Consider the following 18,618-nt stretch of genomic DNA (forward strand, 5'->3'; position numbering starts at 1 on the left):
GACATTATGGATAGCAAAAGAAGCCGGAAGGGCCAATCGAAAAGACACCGGATTAATAATCTCAGAAATCCTATAAGGACCAATAAAGTGAGGCTTAAACTTAGGGGAAGAAACCTTCATAGGAACATGACGGGAAGACAACCAGATCCCCAACCCGAAGCCGGGAACCAACACACCGACGACGGTTAGCAAAACGTTGAGCCTCCTCCTGAGACAATACTGTTGTGAATTCCGTTCTCGGGCTCCCTCCTGTGGTCATGAGCAGTACTGTGTGAGTTTGTTCTGGGGCTCCCTCTGGTGGCCTTTAGCGATATGGCTGGTCTTGGCTGGGCTCTGCTGATTCATTTCCTGCTATGCTGGGCCTATTTAATTCACCTGGCCCTTCATTTGTTGCCTGCTGTCGGTGTATTCAGTCCTGTTTCTGAGTTCTCCTGAATATTCCTTGTGACCAGTCTCCTGCTGGAGAAGCTAAGTTTGTTTGCTCATTATTTCCTTGAAAACGTTTCTCAGTATATAATGAGTTCAGTCCAGCTTGCTTTTATGTGATTTTTTGCTGGCTGGTTAGTTCTGGGGTGCAGAGTGCGCCCCTCACATCGTGAGTCGGTGTGGGGGTTCTTGCATTCTCTGCGTGGTTTATTTTTGATAGGAGTCTGTGCTGTCAGTACAAAAACTATCTATTTTCTGTCTATCTAGTATTAGCGGGCCTCATTTGCTAAACCTGTTTCATTTCTACGTTTGTCTTTTCCCCTTAACTCACCGTTATTATTTGTGGGGGCTATCTATAACTTTGGGGTTATTTCTCTGAGGCAAGTGAGGTCTTTGCTTTCTCTCTAGGGGTAGTCAGTTTCTCAGGCTGTGAACGTGGCGTCTAGGATTTTAGGAACGCTCCACGGCTGCCTTTAGTGTGTGTGGATAGGATCAGGATTGCGGTCAGTATAGCTGCCACATCCCCAGAACTTGTCCTATATTCTGGTCATATGTGTCAGGTCAGTTTTGAGGTCCTACCACCGGACCATAACACAATACCAAATTGTCCACCACATGAGCCCAAATCTGCTCAAACCTGTCAACCACAGAATCCACACCAGGACAGTCAGAAGGCTCAACCTGCCCCGAAGAAAAACGAGGATGAAAACCAAAATTACAAAAGAAGGGCGAAACCAAGGTAGCCGAACTAGCCCGATTATTAAGGGCAAACTCGGCCAATGGCAAGAAAGCCACCCAATCATCCTGATCAGCAGACACAAAGCATCTCAGATAAGTTTCTAAAGTCTGATTAGTTCGCTCGGTCTGGCCATTTGTCTGAGGACGAAATGCGGAAGAAAAAGACAAATCAATGCCCAGCCTAGCACAAAAGGCCCGCCAAAACCGAGAAACAAACTGGGACCCTCTGTCGGACACAATATTCTCCGGAATACCATGCAAACGAACCACATGCTGAAAAAACAACGGAACCAAATCAGAAGAGGAAGGCAATTTAGGCAAAGGCACCAAATGGACCATCTTAGAGAACCGGTCACAAACCACCCAGATAACAGACATCCTCTGGGAAACCGGAAGATCTGAAATAAAATCCATAGAAATATGCATCCAGGGCCTCTCAGGGACCAGCAAAGGCAAAAGCAACCCACTAGCGCGGGAACAACAAGGCTTGGCCCGCGCACAAGTCCCACAGGACTGCACAAAAGAACGCACATCACGTGACAAAGAAGGCCACCAAAAGGACCTACCAACCAAATCTCTGGTACCAAAAATACCAGGATGGCCAGCCAACACAGAACAATGAACCTCAGAAATCACTCTACTAGTCCATCTATCAGGAACAACAGGAACAAACAGTTTCCCCACTGGACAGCGGTCAGGTTTGTCAGCCTGAAATTCCTGAAGAACCCGTCGTAAATCAGGGGAAATGGCAGAAAGGACCACCCCTTCTTTCAGAATGCCGACCGGTTCAAGGACCTCAGGAGAATCAGGCAAAAAACTCCTAGAGAGGGCATCAGCCTTAATATTCTTAGAACCCGGAAGATACGAGACCACGAAATCAAAACGGGAAAAAAACAAGGACCATCGAGCCTGTCTAGGATTCAGCCGCCTGGCAGACTCGAGGTAAATCAGATTTTTATGATCGGTCAAGACCACAATAAGGTGCTTAGCTCCCTCGAGCCAATGTCGCCACTCCTCAAACGCCCACATCATAGCCAACAACTCCCGATTGCCGACATCATAATTGCTTTCAGTGGGCGAAAACTTACGGGAAAAGAAGGTACACGGTTTCATCAAGGAACCAACAGGATCCCTCTGAGACAAAACGGCCCCTGCCCCAATCTCAGAAGCGTCAACCTCAACCTGAAACGGAAGAGAAACATCTGGTTGACGCAACACCGGGGCAGAAGTAAATCTGCGTTTAAGCTCCTGAAAGGCAGAGACAGCCGCAGAGGACCAATTCGTCACATCAGCGCCTTTCTTCGTCAAATCGGTCAAGGGTTTAACCACACTGGAGAAGTTAGCAATGAAACGGCGATAAAAATTAGCAAAGCCCAAAAATTTCTGAAGGCTCTTCACAGATGTGGGTTGAATCCAATCATGAATGGCCTGAACCTTAACCGGATCCATCTCTATAGATGAGGGAGAAAAAATAAAGCCCAAAAAAGAAACCTTCTACACTCCAAAGAGACACTTAGACCCCTTCACAAACAAAGCATTGTCACGAAGGATCTGAAATACCATCCTGACCTGTTTCACATGAGACTCCCAATCATCGGAAAAAATTAAAATGTCATCCAAATATACAATCATGAATTTATCAAGATAAGTCCGGAAGATATCGTGCATGAAGGACTGAAAAACAGATGGAGCATTAGAGAGCCCGAATGGCATCACAAGGTATTCAAAATGGCCTTCGGGCGTATTAAACGCAGTTTTCCATTCATCACCCTGCTTAATACGAACAAGATTATATGCCCCCCGAAGGTCAATCTTAGTAAACCAACTAGCCCCCTTAATCCTAGCAAACAAATCGGAAAGCAGAGGTAAAGGGTATTGAAACTTGACCGTGATCTTATTCAAGAGGCGATAATCAATACAGGGTCTCAAGGAGCCATCCTTCTTAGCAACAAAAAAAAAATCCTGCTCCCAACGGTGAAGAAGATGGCCGAATATGTCCTTTCTCCAAAGACTCCTTAACATAACTCCGCATGGCGGTATGTTCAGGCACCGACAGGTTGAAAAGTCGGCCCTTAGGAAACTTACAGCCTGGAATCAAGTCAATCGCACAATCACAGTCCCTATGCGGTGGAAGGGAACTGGACTTGGGCTCATCGAATACATCCTGAAAATCAGACAAAAACTCTGGAATTTCAGAAGTGGAAGAAGAGGAGATTGACATCAAACGAACATCATTATGAACCCCCTGACAACCCTATCTAGTCACAGACATAGACTTCCAATCCAACACAGGATGATGTGCCTGCAACCACGGAAAACCCAGCACGATAGCATCATGTAAGTTATGCAACACCAGAAATCGACAATCTTCCTGATGGGCTGGCGCCATGCACATGGTCACCTGTGTCCAGAACTGGGGCTTATTTTTAGCCAAAGGTGTAGCATCAATGCACCTTAAAGGAATAGGGTTCTGCAAAGCCTGCAAGGGAAAACCACAACGCCTGGCAAACTCAAAGTCCATTAAGTTCAAGGCGGCGCCTGAATCCACAAACGCCATGACAGAAAATGATGATAATGAGCAGATCAAGGACACAGATAATAAAAATTTAGGTTGTACAGTACTGATGGTAAATGAACTAGCGATCCTCTTTGTACGCCTAGGGCAGACTGAAATGACATGAGAAGCATCGCCACAATAAAAACACAACCTAATCTGACGTCTGAATCCCTGTTGTTCCGTTCTAGACAGAATCTTATCACACTGCATTGACTCAGGCATCTGCTCTGAGGACAACGCCACAGCGCGCACAGTTCTGCGCTCCCGCAAGCGCCGATCAATCTGAATGGCCAGAGACATAGAATCACTCAGACCGGAAGGCGTGGGAAACCCCACCATAACATCTTTAACGGATTCAGAAAGACCCTTTCTGAAAATTGCCGCCAAAGCATCATCATTCCATTTAGTCAACACAGACCATTTTCTAAATTTCTGACAATACAATTCTGCCGCTTCTTGACCCTGAGACAGGACCAACAAGGTCTTCTCCGCTTGATCCACAGAATTTGGTTCATCATATAATAATCCTAAAGCCTGAAAAAAAGGCGTCTACATTAAGCAAGGCCAGATTCCCAGATTCCAGGGAAAACGCCCAATCCTGAGGATCACCACGCAGCAGGGAGATGACAATTTTAACCTGCTGAATGGAATCACCAGAGGATCAAGGTCTCAGAGCAAAAAACAGTTTACAGTTGTTTTTAAAACTCAAAAATTTGGACCTGTCCCCAAAAAACAAATCAGGAGTAGGAATCTTAGGCTCTAAAACTGGAGTCTGAACAATATAATCAGAAATACCCTGTACCCGAGCAGCAAGCTGGTCTACATGAGAAGCTAATCCCTGAACATCCATGCTAGCACAAGACTCCTCAGCCACCCAGAGAAAAAGAGGGAAGAAAAGACAAAGCAGGCTACAGAAAAAAAAAATGGCTCTTTCTTCCCTTCTTCTGAGATGCATTTAACTCATTGTTGGCCAGTTGTACTGTTATGATCCGGTGACCTTGGAGCCGCATGAGACTTTCTCAGGAGTAGGTGGAACCTGTACTGACCGCAAACCCTAATCTGTCACCGCAACTAGAAGTAGCCGTGGGGTGTACCTAACACATCCTAGACACCTCGACACAGCCGGAGGACTAAATACCCCTGTAGATGGAAATGGGAATTCTATCTTGCCTCAGATCAGAACCCCAAAGGATAGGCAGCCCCCCACGAATATTGACTGTGAGTAGGAGAGGAAAGACACACGCAGGCAGAAATCAGGATTTAGCAAAAGAGGCCATGCTAGCTAAATAGGAAAGGATAGGACAGAATACTAAGCGGTCAGTATTAAAACCCTAAAAATATCCACAGCAGATAATACAAAAATTCCACCATCTAACTAAAGACATGGAATGTATATCTGCATCCCCTGAGAATCCAACTTGACTGAAATATCCAAACACAGTCTAAGCTGGACAAGAAAAAAAAACATTGAATAGTACTGAATTGTAAAGCACACAGCATGTGTGCTGTAGAAACAAAACCAGACACTTATCTTTGCTGATTTGGCAGCAGGCAGGAGGAACCAGACAGAGATGCAACACCTCCAAGAACAATGGACAACTGGCAAGGGCTAATGAATCCTGCACACCTAAATATCCCAGTCAGAGCTGCAATCAGCAGGGACACCTGCCCAGGATTGCAACCCAGGGACAACTGCATTACTACCAACAACCACCGGAGGGAGCCCAAGAGCAGAATTCACAACAGAAATCTGCTCATGAAAACGCTCCCTATGCTGGTTACTGACAGCACCAAGGTTTTCTGGGGAGAAGTCCAGGTGGGAGCCCAAGAAATGACGTTTTAAGGACATGTTGGATCCGGTAGCTTGGTCTGACTACTCACCGTAGTTTTATGCTTTATGATTTCTGAGAAAAGAAGGGGAGACATTTTTGCAGGACAGCCAGGCTGCTTTTAACAATGGCTATACCAGTTCCTGAAACCGTTCATCGTCCCCCACCCATCGTATTTGTGGCCGTATAATAAAGCCTTCTGTCACTGACTTTGGAAAATTTACATTTCACATGTAGAATATTCGCCACATCTGCCAGTGATGATGTCCATGGGCTTCCATAACAGAACAAACATCACAAAAAACTATACCTTATTCTTCAGAGAAATAGTTTTAGCTACTACTCAGTCGGCTACGATAACTGCATATTCTCGCGTCTTCTTGGAGTAGATTCCATCCTTTGAGACGGGAACTTAAAAGCTCTGATTGTTGTGTAGACAAGTCTAAATCACAGCGTGTCAAGATGGAAAGCTCGAACATGGGAGTCCTACTCAACACAAAGAAGACATAGATACTGACTACGGCCAGATACGACCGGGACACATTTAAGATGGACAGAGACAAACTGGATGTTGTGAAGGACTTCAACCTACTCAGATCGATGATCACTCAAGGTGCAGCGAGGACAATAGAAGAATAGCAATGGGCAAATCAACAATGAAGTCTCTGGACAAGGTCATCAAACCTAGGAACATTTCACTGGCTACGAAGACGCGGCTCTTACATAGTCTGGTCTTTTCTGTAGTAACATACGGATGTGAAACCTGGACAACAAAGAAACAAGACAGAAGAATCAACACCATCAAAATGTGGTACTGAAGAAGGATGTTTTCAATACGACGGATGGCAAAAAGAACAAACACATCAATTTTGGAACAAATGAAGCCTGAAATTTCACCAAACTACGACATATGGACACATCAAACGAAGAGATCAGTCACTGGAGAAGGACATCATGGTTGGAAAAATAGAAGGAATAAGGTGAAGAGGAAGACCAGCAAACCAAAACTAGCGGAGAAGACCCTGGTGGACCTATCCAGGCTTGCACAAGATCGATCTTCCTATAGAGCGTTCATGCATCAAGTCACCCTGCCTCAAGATCGAGAGAGCCGTAGGCCATTAAATAATAAATCCCAGATAAGGTCCTTCAGTTCTTCTTGAGATAAGAAGTGAGGTTCTGAAGAACACTAGGATGCCTTCTCACATTGCTGTGTTCCTCCTCAGTGTCAGTGAGGTCAGAGTCAGAGCTGTCACTTAGGGTCACAAAATCTGGACACTTGGGTACAGGAAGGCCTCATTGCAGATGGCAAATTGGGGTGATTAACTGTATATTTTGTTTTCAATGTGATTCCTTTAATGTACATTAGTGAGAAATAGCAATCTGTTAAATGGCCCTCGGGCTCCCTCCAAACCATCGGAATGGCACATGATGTGAACCATCTTTCCAACCAACAGCATTGATGGTGCCCAGTATCTTTCGAGATCACCGATTTTACACCCGAAGTAAGGCTCATAGCACTTTTTTGCAAGTGGTGTTAAATTTCGTCTCTGACTCTTAAACGTCAGTTCACCGCACACAACAGAAATAGTAAAAAGTGCTAAAATTCAAAATATAAAGCGTAAAAAAAAAGAAACCTGCGTCTTATGAAAAAATTCTAACGACATATTTTGAATTCAGGAGGTGAAATCCTACTAGAATCACCTTCAAATGTTCTTGTGAAAAAAAAAATCAGGTTGACCAATTTTTAGCCAAAAATACATGTATTTAAGTAAAAAAAAAGCACCAAACAGGAGTTGCTTTGGCCATTTCTTCTTTACTTTTCTGCAAAGATTAAAGTGGTAAATAATGCCATTGTGGGTCCTATAGAGCAGAGGTGTCAAACTGCATTCCTCGAGGGCCGCAAACAGGTCATGTTTTCAGGATTTCCTTAGCATTCCACAAGGTGCTGGAATCATTCTGTGCAGGTGATTAAATTATACAAGGAAATCTTGAAAACATGACCTGTTTGCGGCCCTCGAGGAATGCAGTTTGACACCTCTGCTATAGAGGTTGTCACCTGGTCTACTTGGCTGGAATAATATGGCCTTGTGCACATTGCCGTAGACTCACTGATCGAAGACTGCGTGGCTCCACATCAGAGGCCCCATATGGCGGCATGTGAAGAGTGAACCGAGAAATCGATCAGTTCTGCAGCCGCACGACACTCTGACAACCCTACAAGACCTGCGATGGCACAGATCATTGCAGATTTCAGATGGAAATGTTTCATTCATTAATGGGGAATCTGTCTGCAGGATTTTGCCGGAGACAGAGGCTAAAACCCAGAATTCAGGGATGTGTCACTTGTGCTGTTTACTAACTGCGAAGGATTTATCACCAAGATATTAACATTGCCAGACTAGACTATTCCGGCCACTAAGCACCTCACTGTCTATGGACTTTGTACATGGAGACACACACCTACAAAAGAAGGAAATACCAAAAATTTATAAGAGCCTAAGGATGTACCCGCATATATAAACCTAAACGATAGCCATAAATTAGGCACAAAATAGAATTTGTAAATAAATACAAAGTAATAATATCAAATAATTTGTATTCTATCTGTTTTGTGTCTTTTTAAATTGTGTAATAAAGTGACAAATATGTTGTGGATCTAGTTGTTTAGGTTTATATTTGCACATGGAGAGCCTGATGTGGGTGGTGCCAGCTTTGGTGTGGGCGGTGCCAGCTGTGGTGTGGGCAGGGTTAGCTTCCTCAGCTCTGCTTCATTCTAAATCTAAAACCTCTGATTATGTCAGAACGGCTGCGCCCAGTAAACTAAGTTACACATCACTGGATTCAGCTTCTCTTTGCCTGCATCATGCTGCTCTCAGATGAGGTAGAAAAAATCTGCTGACAGATTCCCTTTAATGGGGAATGTCCAGAATTAGAAAAACATTGACCCTTTACGCCCAGCGTAATTGGAAAGAAGGCCCAAAGAAAAAGATGTAAAGTTTTCAGAGGTCTCCGACCTCCAGCATCTCACCCCTAGTATCCCAATAAATGACCAGGATGGTGGGGGTTGTAGTTTGGCGCAGCAGTAAAAGACTTCTTCTACCAGAGTACCACCAGGGTTGACGATGTCACGATTTAGCTGTATTTTGTATTCCACTTGCTTATCCTTCCCCTTTTCCTACCCTCCATGCTGATCATATTGCTGTACTGTGCCCCCCTGTGGATATAGCCGGTATTACATCTTATCTCTGTCTGCCTTTCTTTAAAGACAGGTGAACATGCCCAATGCCACAATATGGTAAGACCAAACAACCCTTCAGAGCACTGTCACCCCTTCTTTCTTCTGACACCCCTGACACAGCTGTGTGCCCCCGACTGCGGGGCTCTTCTCTCCACACCTTGTCTAGTCTTCTCTGCATGCCCTGTGGCCGCCATGTTGTATTTGTGTCTCCTGAGCTGTGAACTTTGTGGTTTATCTGTGTAATACTCTGTTCTTCTAAGCTTGTCTTACCGCTTGCCACTGGGCCAGTCCAGGGTGGAGACCCCAAGAGGTGGCCCCGACTTTCCGGCAGAATGACCTGAAGAGGACAGAACAGGAGGAATTCTTGTTGAAAACTTTAAATGTTCAGGGCCTTGATCGATGCTCTGGAAAGCGGCAAATATTAATGCTGCCCGGGTAGATTGCCATAATCTCATAACCGATATCATGGAATCCATCAAGAGGATTATCTGGCGCCTTTTACATGGATGCGACGTCCATCGGCAGGTGATGGAAGCCGTGACGGCAGCATCTCTCACCTACCGAATGGATAAATTATGCCTCCTGCGCTGTTCCCTCTGTGCCACCAATCGATCTCTTGGCAAGTTAATGCTTTGGTGCTGATGTGCTAAGATTGAGGTTTTGCTCCTCAGTCTGAAACCAAAAGTACGTAGGAGTAAAATTTGCCACATCTCCGTCCATCGGAAATTGACATCTGGACTAATTTGCGATAATTCCTGTAAATTTGTCACACGGTGGCACTGCCTTCTTCTCAAATGATTTCTTTAATAAGTTCCCCGATTTGTCTCTGCAGGGGATTTGGATCTCTGTATGAGAAAAACAAATCTCCTATCCCTAGATTTACTGTGAAATTACTGAGCACGGATCCGAGGTGCAGGGGACACGATCACCACTACGGCTCGGATCACAGGAGGATTTGTAGATCGTCAGTGAGATCCATCAGTAGCGTTTTCCGCAGCGGCTGTAATTAGAGATGACGGTTTTTGGTATTGTGACATTTATACAACCCCCATAGAATTAATAAATTATAACTTGGAGGTGGTGTTTTATAAGCGGATTACGGCACGGCGGCATTCTCGCGTGGAACAATAACATTCCCGAAGTGTAATTGGTTTCTTTTATGTTCTTCTTGGGGAGAGTAGAAACCTGCGACGATCTACGGCTAATTTGTAATTGACACTAATTGAAATAATTTGCAAGAAGTCTTCGAAAAAAACCAAAACGCCATTGAGCCTAATGGTGGCCGGCATCCGATGGAGTCCTGAGATGTTCTCAACAAGAAATCCTCCGACCCGTCCGTCCTCTCCAGTCTTCATGTTGTTTTGTTTTATTTCTGCAGATTAGGGGTTAATGGGAGGAAAGTTTTACGTGGAAGCCGTTAGACTTTAGGTATCGGTGTATATAGATCCTTGGGGTACCACATTTTTGGATGACATCGATGTTACTACATCCGAAATTCAGGCCCATAGTTTCCAATGTTTTTTATGGGTAGGGAAACTTCAGAGACAGCACTGAGTCAAGTAGACTTACAAGATTCCTGAGTGTTGATGAACAATTTAGATTTTTTGTTTTTTTTAAGATCAGATCTGGAAATTTTTGGAGTGTTGGCAGCGTAGGGTCCGGGCGGGGTGTGCAGGGTAGGACAGAGCGTAGGGTCCGGGCGGGGTGTACAGGGTAGGACAGAGCGTAGGGTCCGGGCGGGGTGTGCAGGGTAGGACAGAGCGTAGGGCCCTGGCGGGGTGTGCAGGGTAGGACAGAGCGAAGGGTCTGGGCGGGGTGTGCAGGGTAGGACAGAGCGAAGGGTCCGGGCGGGGTGTGCAGGGTAGGACAGAGCGTAGGGCTGGGCGGGGTCTGCAGCGTAGGACCGAGCATAGGGTCCAGGTAGGGTAGGACAGAGCGTAGGGTCCGGGCAGGGTGTGCAGGGTAGGACAAAGTGTAGGGCCCGTGCGGGGTCTGCAGGGTAGGACAGAGCATAGTGCCCAGGCGGGGTCTGCAGGGTGGACAGAGCGTAGGGCCTGGGTGGGGTCTGCAGGGTAGGAAAGAGCATAGGGTCCGGGTGAGTTCTGCAGGGTAGGACAGAGCGTAGGGTCCGGGGCAGGGTCTGCAGGGTAGGACAGAGCGTAGGGTCCGGGCGGGGTGTGCAGGGTAGGACAGAGCGTAAGGCCCGGGTGGGGTCTGCAGGGTAGGACAGAGCGTAGGGTCCGGGCGGGGTCTGCAGGGCAGGACAGAGCGTAGGGTCCAGGCGGGGTCTGCAGGGTAGGACAGAGCGTAGGGTCCGGGTGGGTTCTGCAGGGTAGGACAGAGCGTAGGGTCCGGGCGGGGTCTGCAGGGCAGGACAGAGCGTAGGGTCCAGGCGGGGTCTGCAGGGTAGGACAGAGCGTAAGGTCCGGGTGGGTTCTGCAGGGTAGGACAGAGCGTAGGGTCCGGGGCAGGGTCTGCAGGGTAGGACAGAGCGTAGGGTCCGGGCGGGGTGTGCAGGGTAGGACAGAGCGTAAGGCCCGGGTGGGGTCTGCAGGGTAGGACAGAGCGTAGGGTCCGGGCAGGGTGTGCAGGGTAGGACAGAGCGTAGGGTCCGGGCGGGGTGTGCAGGGTAGGACAGAGCGTAAGGCCCGGGTGGGGTCTGCAGGGTAGGACAGAGCGTAGGGTCCGGGCAGGGTGTGCAGGGTAGGACAGAGCGTAGTGTCCGGGCGGGGTCTGCAGGGTAGCACAGAGCGTAGGGTCCGGGCGGGTCTGCAGGGTAGGACAGAGCGTAGGGCCTGGGCAGGGTCTGCAGGGTAGGATAGAGTGTAGGGCCTGGGCAGGGTAGGATAGACAGGCAGCGCCTGCCAGCGGCCTCGGATCCTTTCTAACCTACGACCACTGTATATTGTAGCAGGGGGAGGAAAACTCGCGCATCTCCATCACCTTCTTCAGGCTTTTTCGTGTTATGAGGCTGGTAAAGCTCCTCAGTCGTGGGGAGGGAATCCGGACCCTTCTCTGGACATTCATCAAGTCTTTCCAGGTAACGAGGATCCATCTGCTCTAATCGTACAGTCTTAACACCACGTCCCTATCACATGGATTCCTGACACCATTGTGTCCCTTCTTCCCACACAGGCACTGCCGTATGTGGCTCTCCTGATAGTTATGCTGTTTTTTATCTATGCGGTGATTGGGATGCAGGTAAGGAAACCTTTTCACCATTTTGTTCACATTTTATCAGAGGTCCCATCCCCTCGATAAATCCCCTCCAAGATCCCAGAGCGCTCTCTCAATAGAAGGCGTTCCGTTAGCCCACAGTGCCTCCACAGGAGAAATGAAGCATTACCCACTGACAAGTGTGTTATGTGCTGCCCCGCTTTACCCTGCAGCGAGAAGCGCTCTTTGTAGTTAACAGATGAGGATCCTGTAAAGAGGACTCTGCTACTAAAAGAATTAGATTTTTTTTTCTGAACCGGACTACCCCTTTAAATTTCCAAGCTCACTGTGGTCATCTCATCTGAAGACAAAAATCTTTAGCTAAAGGGGTTGTCCAGGACTTAGATACTGAAGACCTATCCTAAGACGAAGTCATCGATGTCAAATCATTGGGGTCGGACACCCGTCCCTCCGCCCGATCATCCCGGGTGTACATAATGTAGAAAGGCAGAACAGCACAGCGCCGTACACCGGGTAGTGGCCGTTCTCGGGTACTGCAGATCACATTCTCCACCATGTGCCATCATCTCCTAAATTATAAAACTATAAAATGTCGCTGACATGATTTTCTCTGTGCAGGTTTTTGGGAAGATTGCACTAAACGACACGACAGACATCAACAGGAATAATAATTTCCAGACCTTCCCTCAGGCCGTCCTGCTGCTCTTCAGGTTGGTGGCACGTGGATCGGAGGGGTGGTTTGCCTGTCGAGCTTTTCCATCCTTATAAAATAAAGCATTCAAGCCACAAATGTGGACAATATATTCTATTTAAAAGAATATGTTTCTGTGTCTGCAGCGTTCACTTGTGGCCGTAGATTTAATAATGTCCATTCTTTCACCTCTTTTGCTCGCCGCTGCCCCGTGTGGTCCTCACAGATGTGCGACTGGTGAAGCATGGCAGGAGATCATGCTGGCCTGTCTCCCCAACAAGAAGTGTGACCCCGAATCTGAGGTCCACCGCAACGACGACGACTACACCTGTGGCAGCAGCTTTGCCGTCTTCTATTTCATCAGCTTTTACATGCTCTGCGCCTTCCTGGTGGGTTTCACCCCTCTGACGACTCCTCTCGGATTTGGTCTGGGTGAACAGAGTCGTCAGTTTTTCCTTTCTTCCTCTGCAGATCATCAACCTGTTTGTTGCCGTCATTATGGATAACTTTGACTATCTGACGCGAGACTGGTCCATATTGGGTCCTCATCATTTGGATGAATTTAAAAGGATTTGGGCAGAGTATGATCCGGAGGCCAAGTAAGAGAGTCAGACGTTCCTCGATCAGTAAATGTAGGGAAATATAGCTGTCATGCTGCTGCAGTGCAGTATAACGCAACCTCAACAAGAGGGAGCTTGAGAGGGAAGTGAGACTGCGTACACAGAGAAGCACCACAGAGCTGCAGCACAGGCGCCACCAAGTGGTGAGACAGTGGTTAGTCAAGCTGAGTCAAAATACAATCAGAGGCAGAAGTACCAAAAGGGATAAGAAGTACATGTGGTCAGGAACAAGCCAGGAGGTTCAGCAACGGTTAGAAGCTGATAAGACGAAGTCAGAAGGCAGAAGAGAGTCCAAATACAAGCCAAGTCAGAACCCAGAGAATCAAAACCAACAAACAGGGAAACGCTGGGAAAAGGGCAGACAGAGAGAGTCAACAGACACGGGGAAAGTCAGGGATCACAGCAGGACAAATCAAGAGCTACCAGAGTCAGGTTCACACGCCGAAGGCAGAACTATAGCTGACACCGCCAGCAGGATGCATAGGAGCTAAATAGCAAACCTGAACCCAGAATGAGGCAGAGCAAAGTTAACCCTTGACACTATCCGCCCGGAAAAAGGGAAGACAGTATTAAAGCCTGGAACGGATTATGACAATAGTACAGTTATTGCAGAAAATGTATTAAAACGTTATTTGTCTCCTGACCCAGGGGTCGTATCAAGCACCTGGATGTGGTGACCCTGCTAAGACGGATCCAGCCGCCGTTAGGATTTGGAAAGCTGTGTCCGCATCGTGTGGCGTGTAAGGTAATCGGATGCATGTCGGGGACACGGTGTGAATGTCGCCCTCCTGCCACAATGTTACACTCGTCACCAAGTATTGATTCTCACTCCGCAATGATGTAACAAAGCGCTCCAGGTGGACGAGGCGCCCTGACGTACTCTGGAGCGTGTGACGCCTGCATCACCTCCGTTTTCTCTGTCACGCAGCGGTTAGTCGCCATGAACATGCCTCTGAACAGCGATGGGACGGTCATGTTTAACGCCACGCTCTTCGCTTTGGTTCGGACATCTCTATGCATTAAAACTGACGGTAATTATATTTCTTCACACCATCTTCTATACATTATGTCAAGGATTGTTCCTTTCCTTCTTAAAAAAACCATTGAGAAGGAATTAATTATGCTCAGTCTATAATTTTTTGTCAATTTACAACATAAGTGATGTTCAATCTGCCCCTCCCCCCTTAAAAATGTCGACAGCTGTAAAAAGTGGCACATTTATAGCAGAGGGCGTCAGAGTTTATGACTTTTCTACACCATAAAAGTAGCAATCTGTTACTAACAAATCACAGATCTCAGATCGTCTATAGCCACGGACACAAAGTATAAGGGGTTTGTAAGTGAGCCCCACTTGTGCAATGTATCGCGGCTTGTACCCCTCACCCCGCTGCTAACAATTCTGCCACCCAACAGGTAACCTAGAACAAGCTAACGAAGAGCTCAGGGCGATCATTAAAAAGATCTGGAAAAGAACCAGCATGAAACTCCTGGATCAGGTGGTGCCCCCTGCTGGCGGTAAGTGAAATGCTCCTTGGTGATGAATATTGGGCAAGATGCAGCTTTACATGCAACACATTGCGAAAGTGGTGCCAGTCACCTGCTAATGCTGACCCAGCCAAAGACTGGAGGGGAGTCAGCCGGCTGGCCTCTAGCAGGGGATACGAGATGTGTGGCTGGCCTCTCGAGAAGGACGAGTCAGCCGGCTGGCCTCTAGCAAGGGATAAGAGACGTGTGGCTGGCCTCTCGAGAAGGACGAGTCAGCCGGCTGGCCTCTAGCAAGGGATAAGAGACGTGTGGCTGGCCTCTCGAGAAGGACGAGTCAGCCGGCTGGCCTCTAGCAAGGGATAAGAGACGTGTGACTAGCCTCTAGAGTAGGGGGAGTCAGCCGGCTGGCCTCTAGCGAGGGGTAAGGGTACCGTCTCACAGTGGCACTTTGGTCGCTACGACGGCACGATCCGTGACGTTCCAGCGATATACTTACGATCTCGCTGTGTCTGACACGCTACTGCGATCAGGGACCCCGCTGAGAATCGTACGTCGTAGCAGATCGTTTGAAACTTTCTTTAGTCGTCAAGTGTCCCGCTGTGGCGGCATGATCGCATCGTGTAACAAAGGTGTTCACGATATTGTATACGATGTACGCACAGTAACCAACGGCTTCTACATCGCAAATACGTCATGAAATTATCGCTCCAGCGCCGTGCATTGCGAAGTGTGACCGCAGTCTACGACGCTGGAGCGATAATGGAGCGACGCTGGAGCGTCACGGATCGTGCCGTCGTAGCGACCAAAGTGCCACTGTGAGACGGTACCCTAAGAGACGTGTGGCTGGCCTCTAGAGAAGGGGGGGGAGTCAGCCAGCTGGCCTCTAGTGAGGGGTAAGAGACGCGTGGCTGGCCTCTAGAGAAGAAGAGACGTGTGGCTAGCTTCTAGAGAAGGGGGGAAGTCGTGCGGCTAGACTGTAGAGAACGGTGGAATTGTGTGGCTAGCTTCTAGAGAAGTGGGGAGTCATGCGGCCAGCCTCTAGAGAAGGGGGTAGTCGTGCAGTTGGTCTCTAGAGGATGGGGGAGTTGTGTGGCTATCTTCTAGAGGAGGGGGTAGCCGTGTAATCATTCTCTAGAGGATGGAAGAGTCATGCGGCTAGCCTCTAGGTAAGGGAGTAGGTGTGCGGCCGGCCTCTAGAGGTTGGGGAAGTCGTGCGGCCGGCCTCTAGAGAATGGAGTAGTCATGTGGCCGGCCTCTAGAGAATGGAGTAGTCGTGCGGCCGGCCTCTAGAGAATGGAGTACTCGTGCGGCCGGCCTCTAGAGCAGTGTTTCTCAACTCCAGTCCTCAAGACCCCACAACAGGTCATGTTTTCAGGATTTCCTTAGTATTGCACAGGTGATAATTTCATCACCTGCTCAAGCATTAATTCCATTGCCTATGCAATACTAAGGAAATCCTGAAAACATGACCTGTTGTGGGGTCTTGAGGACTGGAGTTGAGAAACACTGTTCTAGAGGAGGTGTAGTCGTGCGGCCGGCCTCTAGAGAAGGGGTAGTCGTGCGGCCAGCCTCTAGAGAAGGGGTAGTCCTGCGGCCAGCCTCTAGAGAAGGGTTAGTCGTACGGCTGGCCTCTAGAGAAGGGGTAGTCGTGCGGCCAGCCTCTAGAGAAGGGGTAGTTGTGCGGCCGGCCTCTAGAGAAGGGGTAGTCGTGCGGCCGGCCTCTAGAGAAGGGGTAGTCGTGCGGCTGGCCTCTACAGTAGGTGGGAAGTCATGTGGCCAGCCTCTAGAGAAGGGGTAGTCGTGTGGCCGGCCTCTAGAGAAGGGGTAGTCGTGCGGCCGGCCTCTAGAGAAAATTGCTCAGTTGAAGCCCCATTCTTCCTATGTAATATCGGGATACCTGGCACAGGACTTGCATTCAATCCCACTGTTACGTTGGAAGGGATGAGTTGGAAGGGATGACAATGCAGCACACAGGATCAGCCGTGCGATGTGCGGCTGCAGCTTGTGCTGGGATTCCCATCTCCAGCAGAGACAGACCGTGCTGCTCGGTGTATTTGGCCACTGGAGGGAACAAGGGAAGCAAATCTGATAAAATGAAACCTTAACACATGAACATTTCTGCTCGTGGCTCTTAGTAGCCCCATACATAAGACATGCAGAAAACGCGCTCCTAGCTGTGGATTCTGGGTACTCACCATTGTCTGCTCTTCTCTCAGATGATGAAGTCACTGTGGGAAAATTTTACGCCACATTCCTGATTCAGGAATATTTTCGGAAATTCAAGAAACGCAAAGAGCAGGGGTTGGTAGGAAAACCTTCCCAGCGCAACGCTCTCTCGCTGCAGGTATAGTAATCACTGCCATCATCCTGGAGTTCGCTGTGTTAGGTGGGAAGACGAGGGGGCTCAGTCAGACGGACGGGGTCTGTCACGTCTCCAGACTATAGGACAGTATAGTGTCATATATTAACCCTTTGATGCCGATGCAAGCCAATATATAGTCAATGTATTGAATTTTCTATATAAGAGGCAGTTAGTGGATATAGCGCCTACATATGAGTGTATACACCTCCTCGTCATCGCCATCCTGTACATAACTGTATATACTTCCCTATATAACTGTATATTACTGTACATTGCCATATCTGCCACCCTGTATAAATCATTCTGTATATCCCCCTATATACCATCCTGTACATGACTGTATATACCATCTGTACATAACCTTATATACCACTCTGTATACACCATATATATCCAGCTGTTATGTAAATGGCCCCCAGGATAAGAAGGGCCCCGTAATCCAGGTCCTGACTACTGGTACGGAGCTGGCAAACCTCGGCCCTGGCTAGTAGCCCAGATGTTTGTGGTTCCCCTCAGGCCGGGCTACGCACGCTGCATGATATCGGGCCTGAGATCCGCAGAGCTATTTCTGGAGACCTGACCGCAGAGGAAGAGTTGGACAAAGCCATGAAGGAGGCCGTGTCTGCAGCGTCAGAGGACGACATCTTCAGGGTGTGTAGGAACTGACCGTGCTGGGGCGATCGTGTATATGACGCTTGTGGGTAACACGGACTGAATCCGCTCTGCTACAACACGTCCGCCAGCTATTATCCCACCAGCGTATGTCACCCCGTAACCAGCGCGCTCTGCATCCATCCTGCTGTATATAACGTGTGCACCCTGTGCCTGCTGCTCTGTACCCCCGTACTAACACCCCCAGTGTATTCCATCTACTGTATATCCTCCCGCATACACCGTGTACTATCCTACACGTCATTCTCACAGCTCATTGTCCTTAGATTAGGGCGACAGGAGGAGACTGTTGTCACATGATGTCAATTTCCAGACAAACCAGAAGAATGTTTGCACTTGTGTATGAAATGGTCACATTTGTGAGAGTGATGGCGTCCTGCGACCTCTGTGACCATTATTAGATGAGAGGGGGCGATGTGACACTGCTCACACCAGGCGACCAAAGCCTCAGTGTAGCCTTCAGCATGTTTCATTACCGAGGCTTGTCCGCGTGTGTAACAATGCACAGCTGCTTGTTTACTTGTGTCATTGCTTCAGACTCAGTATTTTATCCTGTGGTTTCAGATTGTATCGCTCATTCTGTATCACTGCACCTGTAACATTGTATCACCGCCCCAGTGAGTTCATCTCTATTGCAGCATCTAATATCCTGCTGTATCACATTGTAGTACTCATCTGGTATCTGTATGTATCCTCTGTGTAACATCGTATCACTCATCCGTTGTTTACGCCTGCTCTGTAACATTGTATCACTGCTCCGAGTACACCTGCCCAGGTAAAATTGTATCACTGCTCCGAGTACACCTGCCCAGGTAAAATTGTA

At 48.1% G+C, this 18,618-nt stretch overlaps 1 protein-coding gene across 10 annotated transcripts in view; it reads left to right on the forward strand.

Moving 5' to 3' along the window:
* CACNA1C (calcium voltage-gated channel subunit alpha1 C) overlaps positions 1 to 18,618 on the forward strand; it is a 278,202-nt gene that overhangs the window by 242,949 nt on the left and 16,635 nt on the right. For 8 of the 10 annotated variants that reach the window (XM_077267071.1, XM_077267064.1, XM_077267067.1 and 5 more), the window contains 11 exons: positions 8,816 to 8,845; positions 11,700 to 11,828; positions 11,924 to 11,989; positions 12,584 to 12,675; positions 12,883 to 13,045; positions 13,128 to 13,255; positions 13,925 to 14,021; positions 14,205 to 14,307; positions 14,690 to 14,791; positions 16,978 to 17,105; positions 17,640 to 17,774. In XM_077267071.1, coding sequence (XP_077123186.1) covers positions 8,816 to 8,845; positions 11,700 to 11,828; positions 11,924 to 11,989; positions 12,584 to 12,675; positions 12,883 to 13,045; positions 13,128 to 13,255; positions 13,925 to 14,021; positions 14,205 to 14,307; positions 14,690 to 14,791; positions 16,978 to 17,105; positions 17,640 to 17,774 — 1,173 coding nt within the window. The remainder of the gene's footprint in view (positions 1 to 8,815; positions 8,846 to 11,699; positions 11,829 to 11,923; positions 11,990 to 12,583; positions 12,676 to 12,882; positions 13,046 to 13,127; positions 13,256 to 13,924; positions 14,022 to 14,204; positions 14,308 to 14,689; positions 14,792 to 16,977; positions 17,106 to 17,639; positions 17,775 to 18,618) is intronic. The other 2 variants (XM_077267069.1, XM_077267070.1) reach the window with 1 other exon arrangement.

The sequence above is a fragment of the Ranitomeya variabilis genome, chromosome 5, assembly GCF_051348905.1.
Source record: "Ranitomeya variabilis isolate aRanVar5 chromosome 5, aRanVar5.hap1, whole genome shotgun sequence".
In the NCBI taxonomy this organism is placed as follows: domain Eukaryota; kingdom Metazoa; phylum Chordata; class Amphibia; order Anura; family Dendrobatidae; genus Ranitomeya; species Ranitomeya variabilis.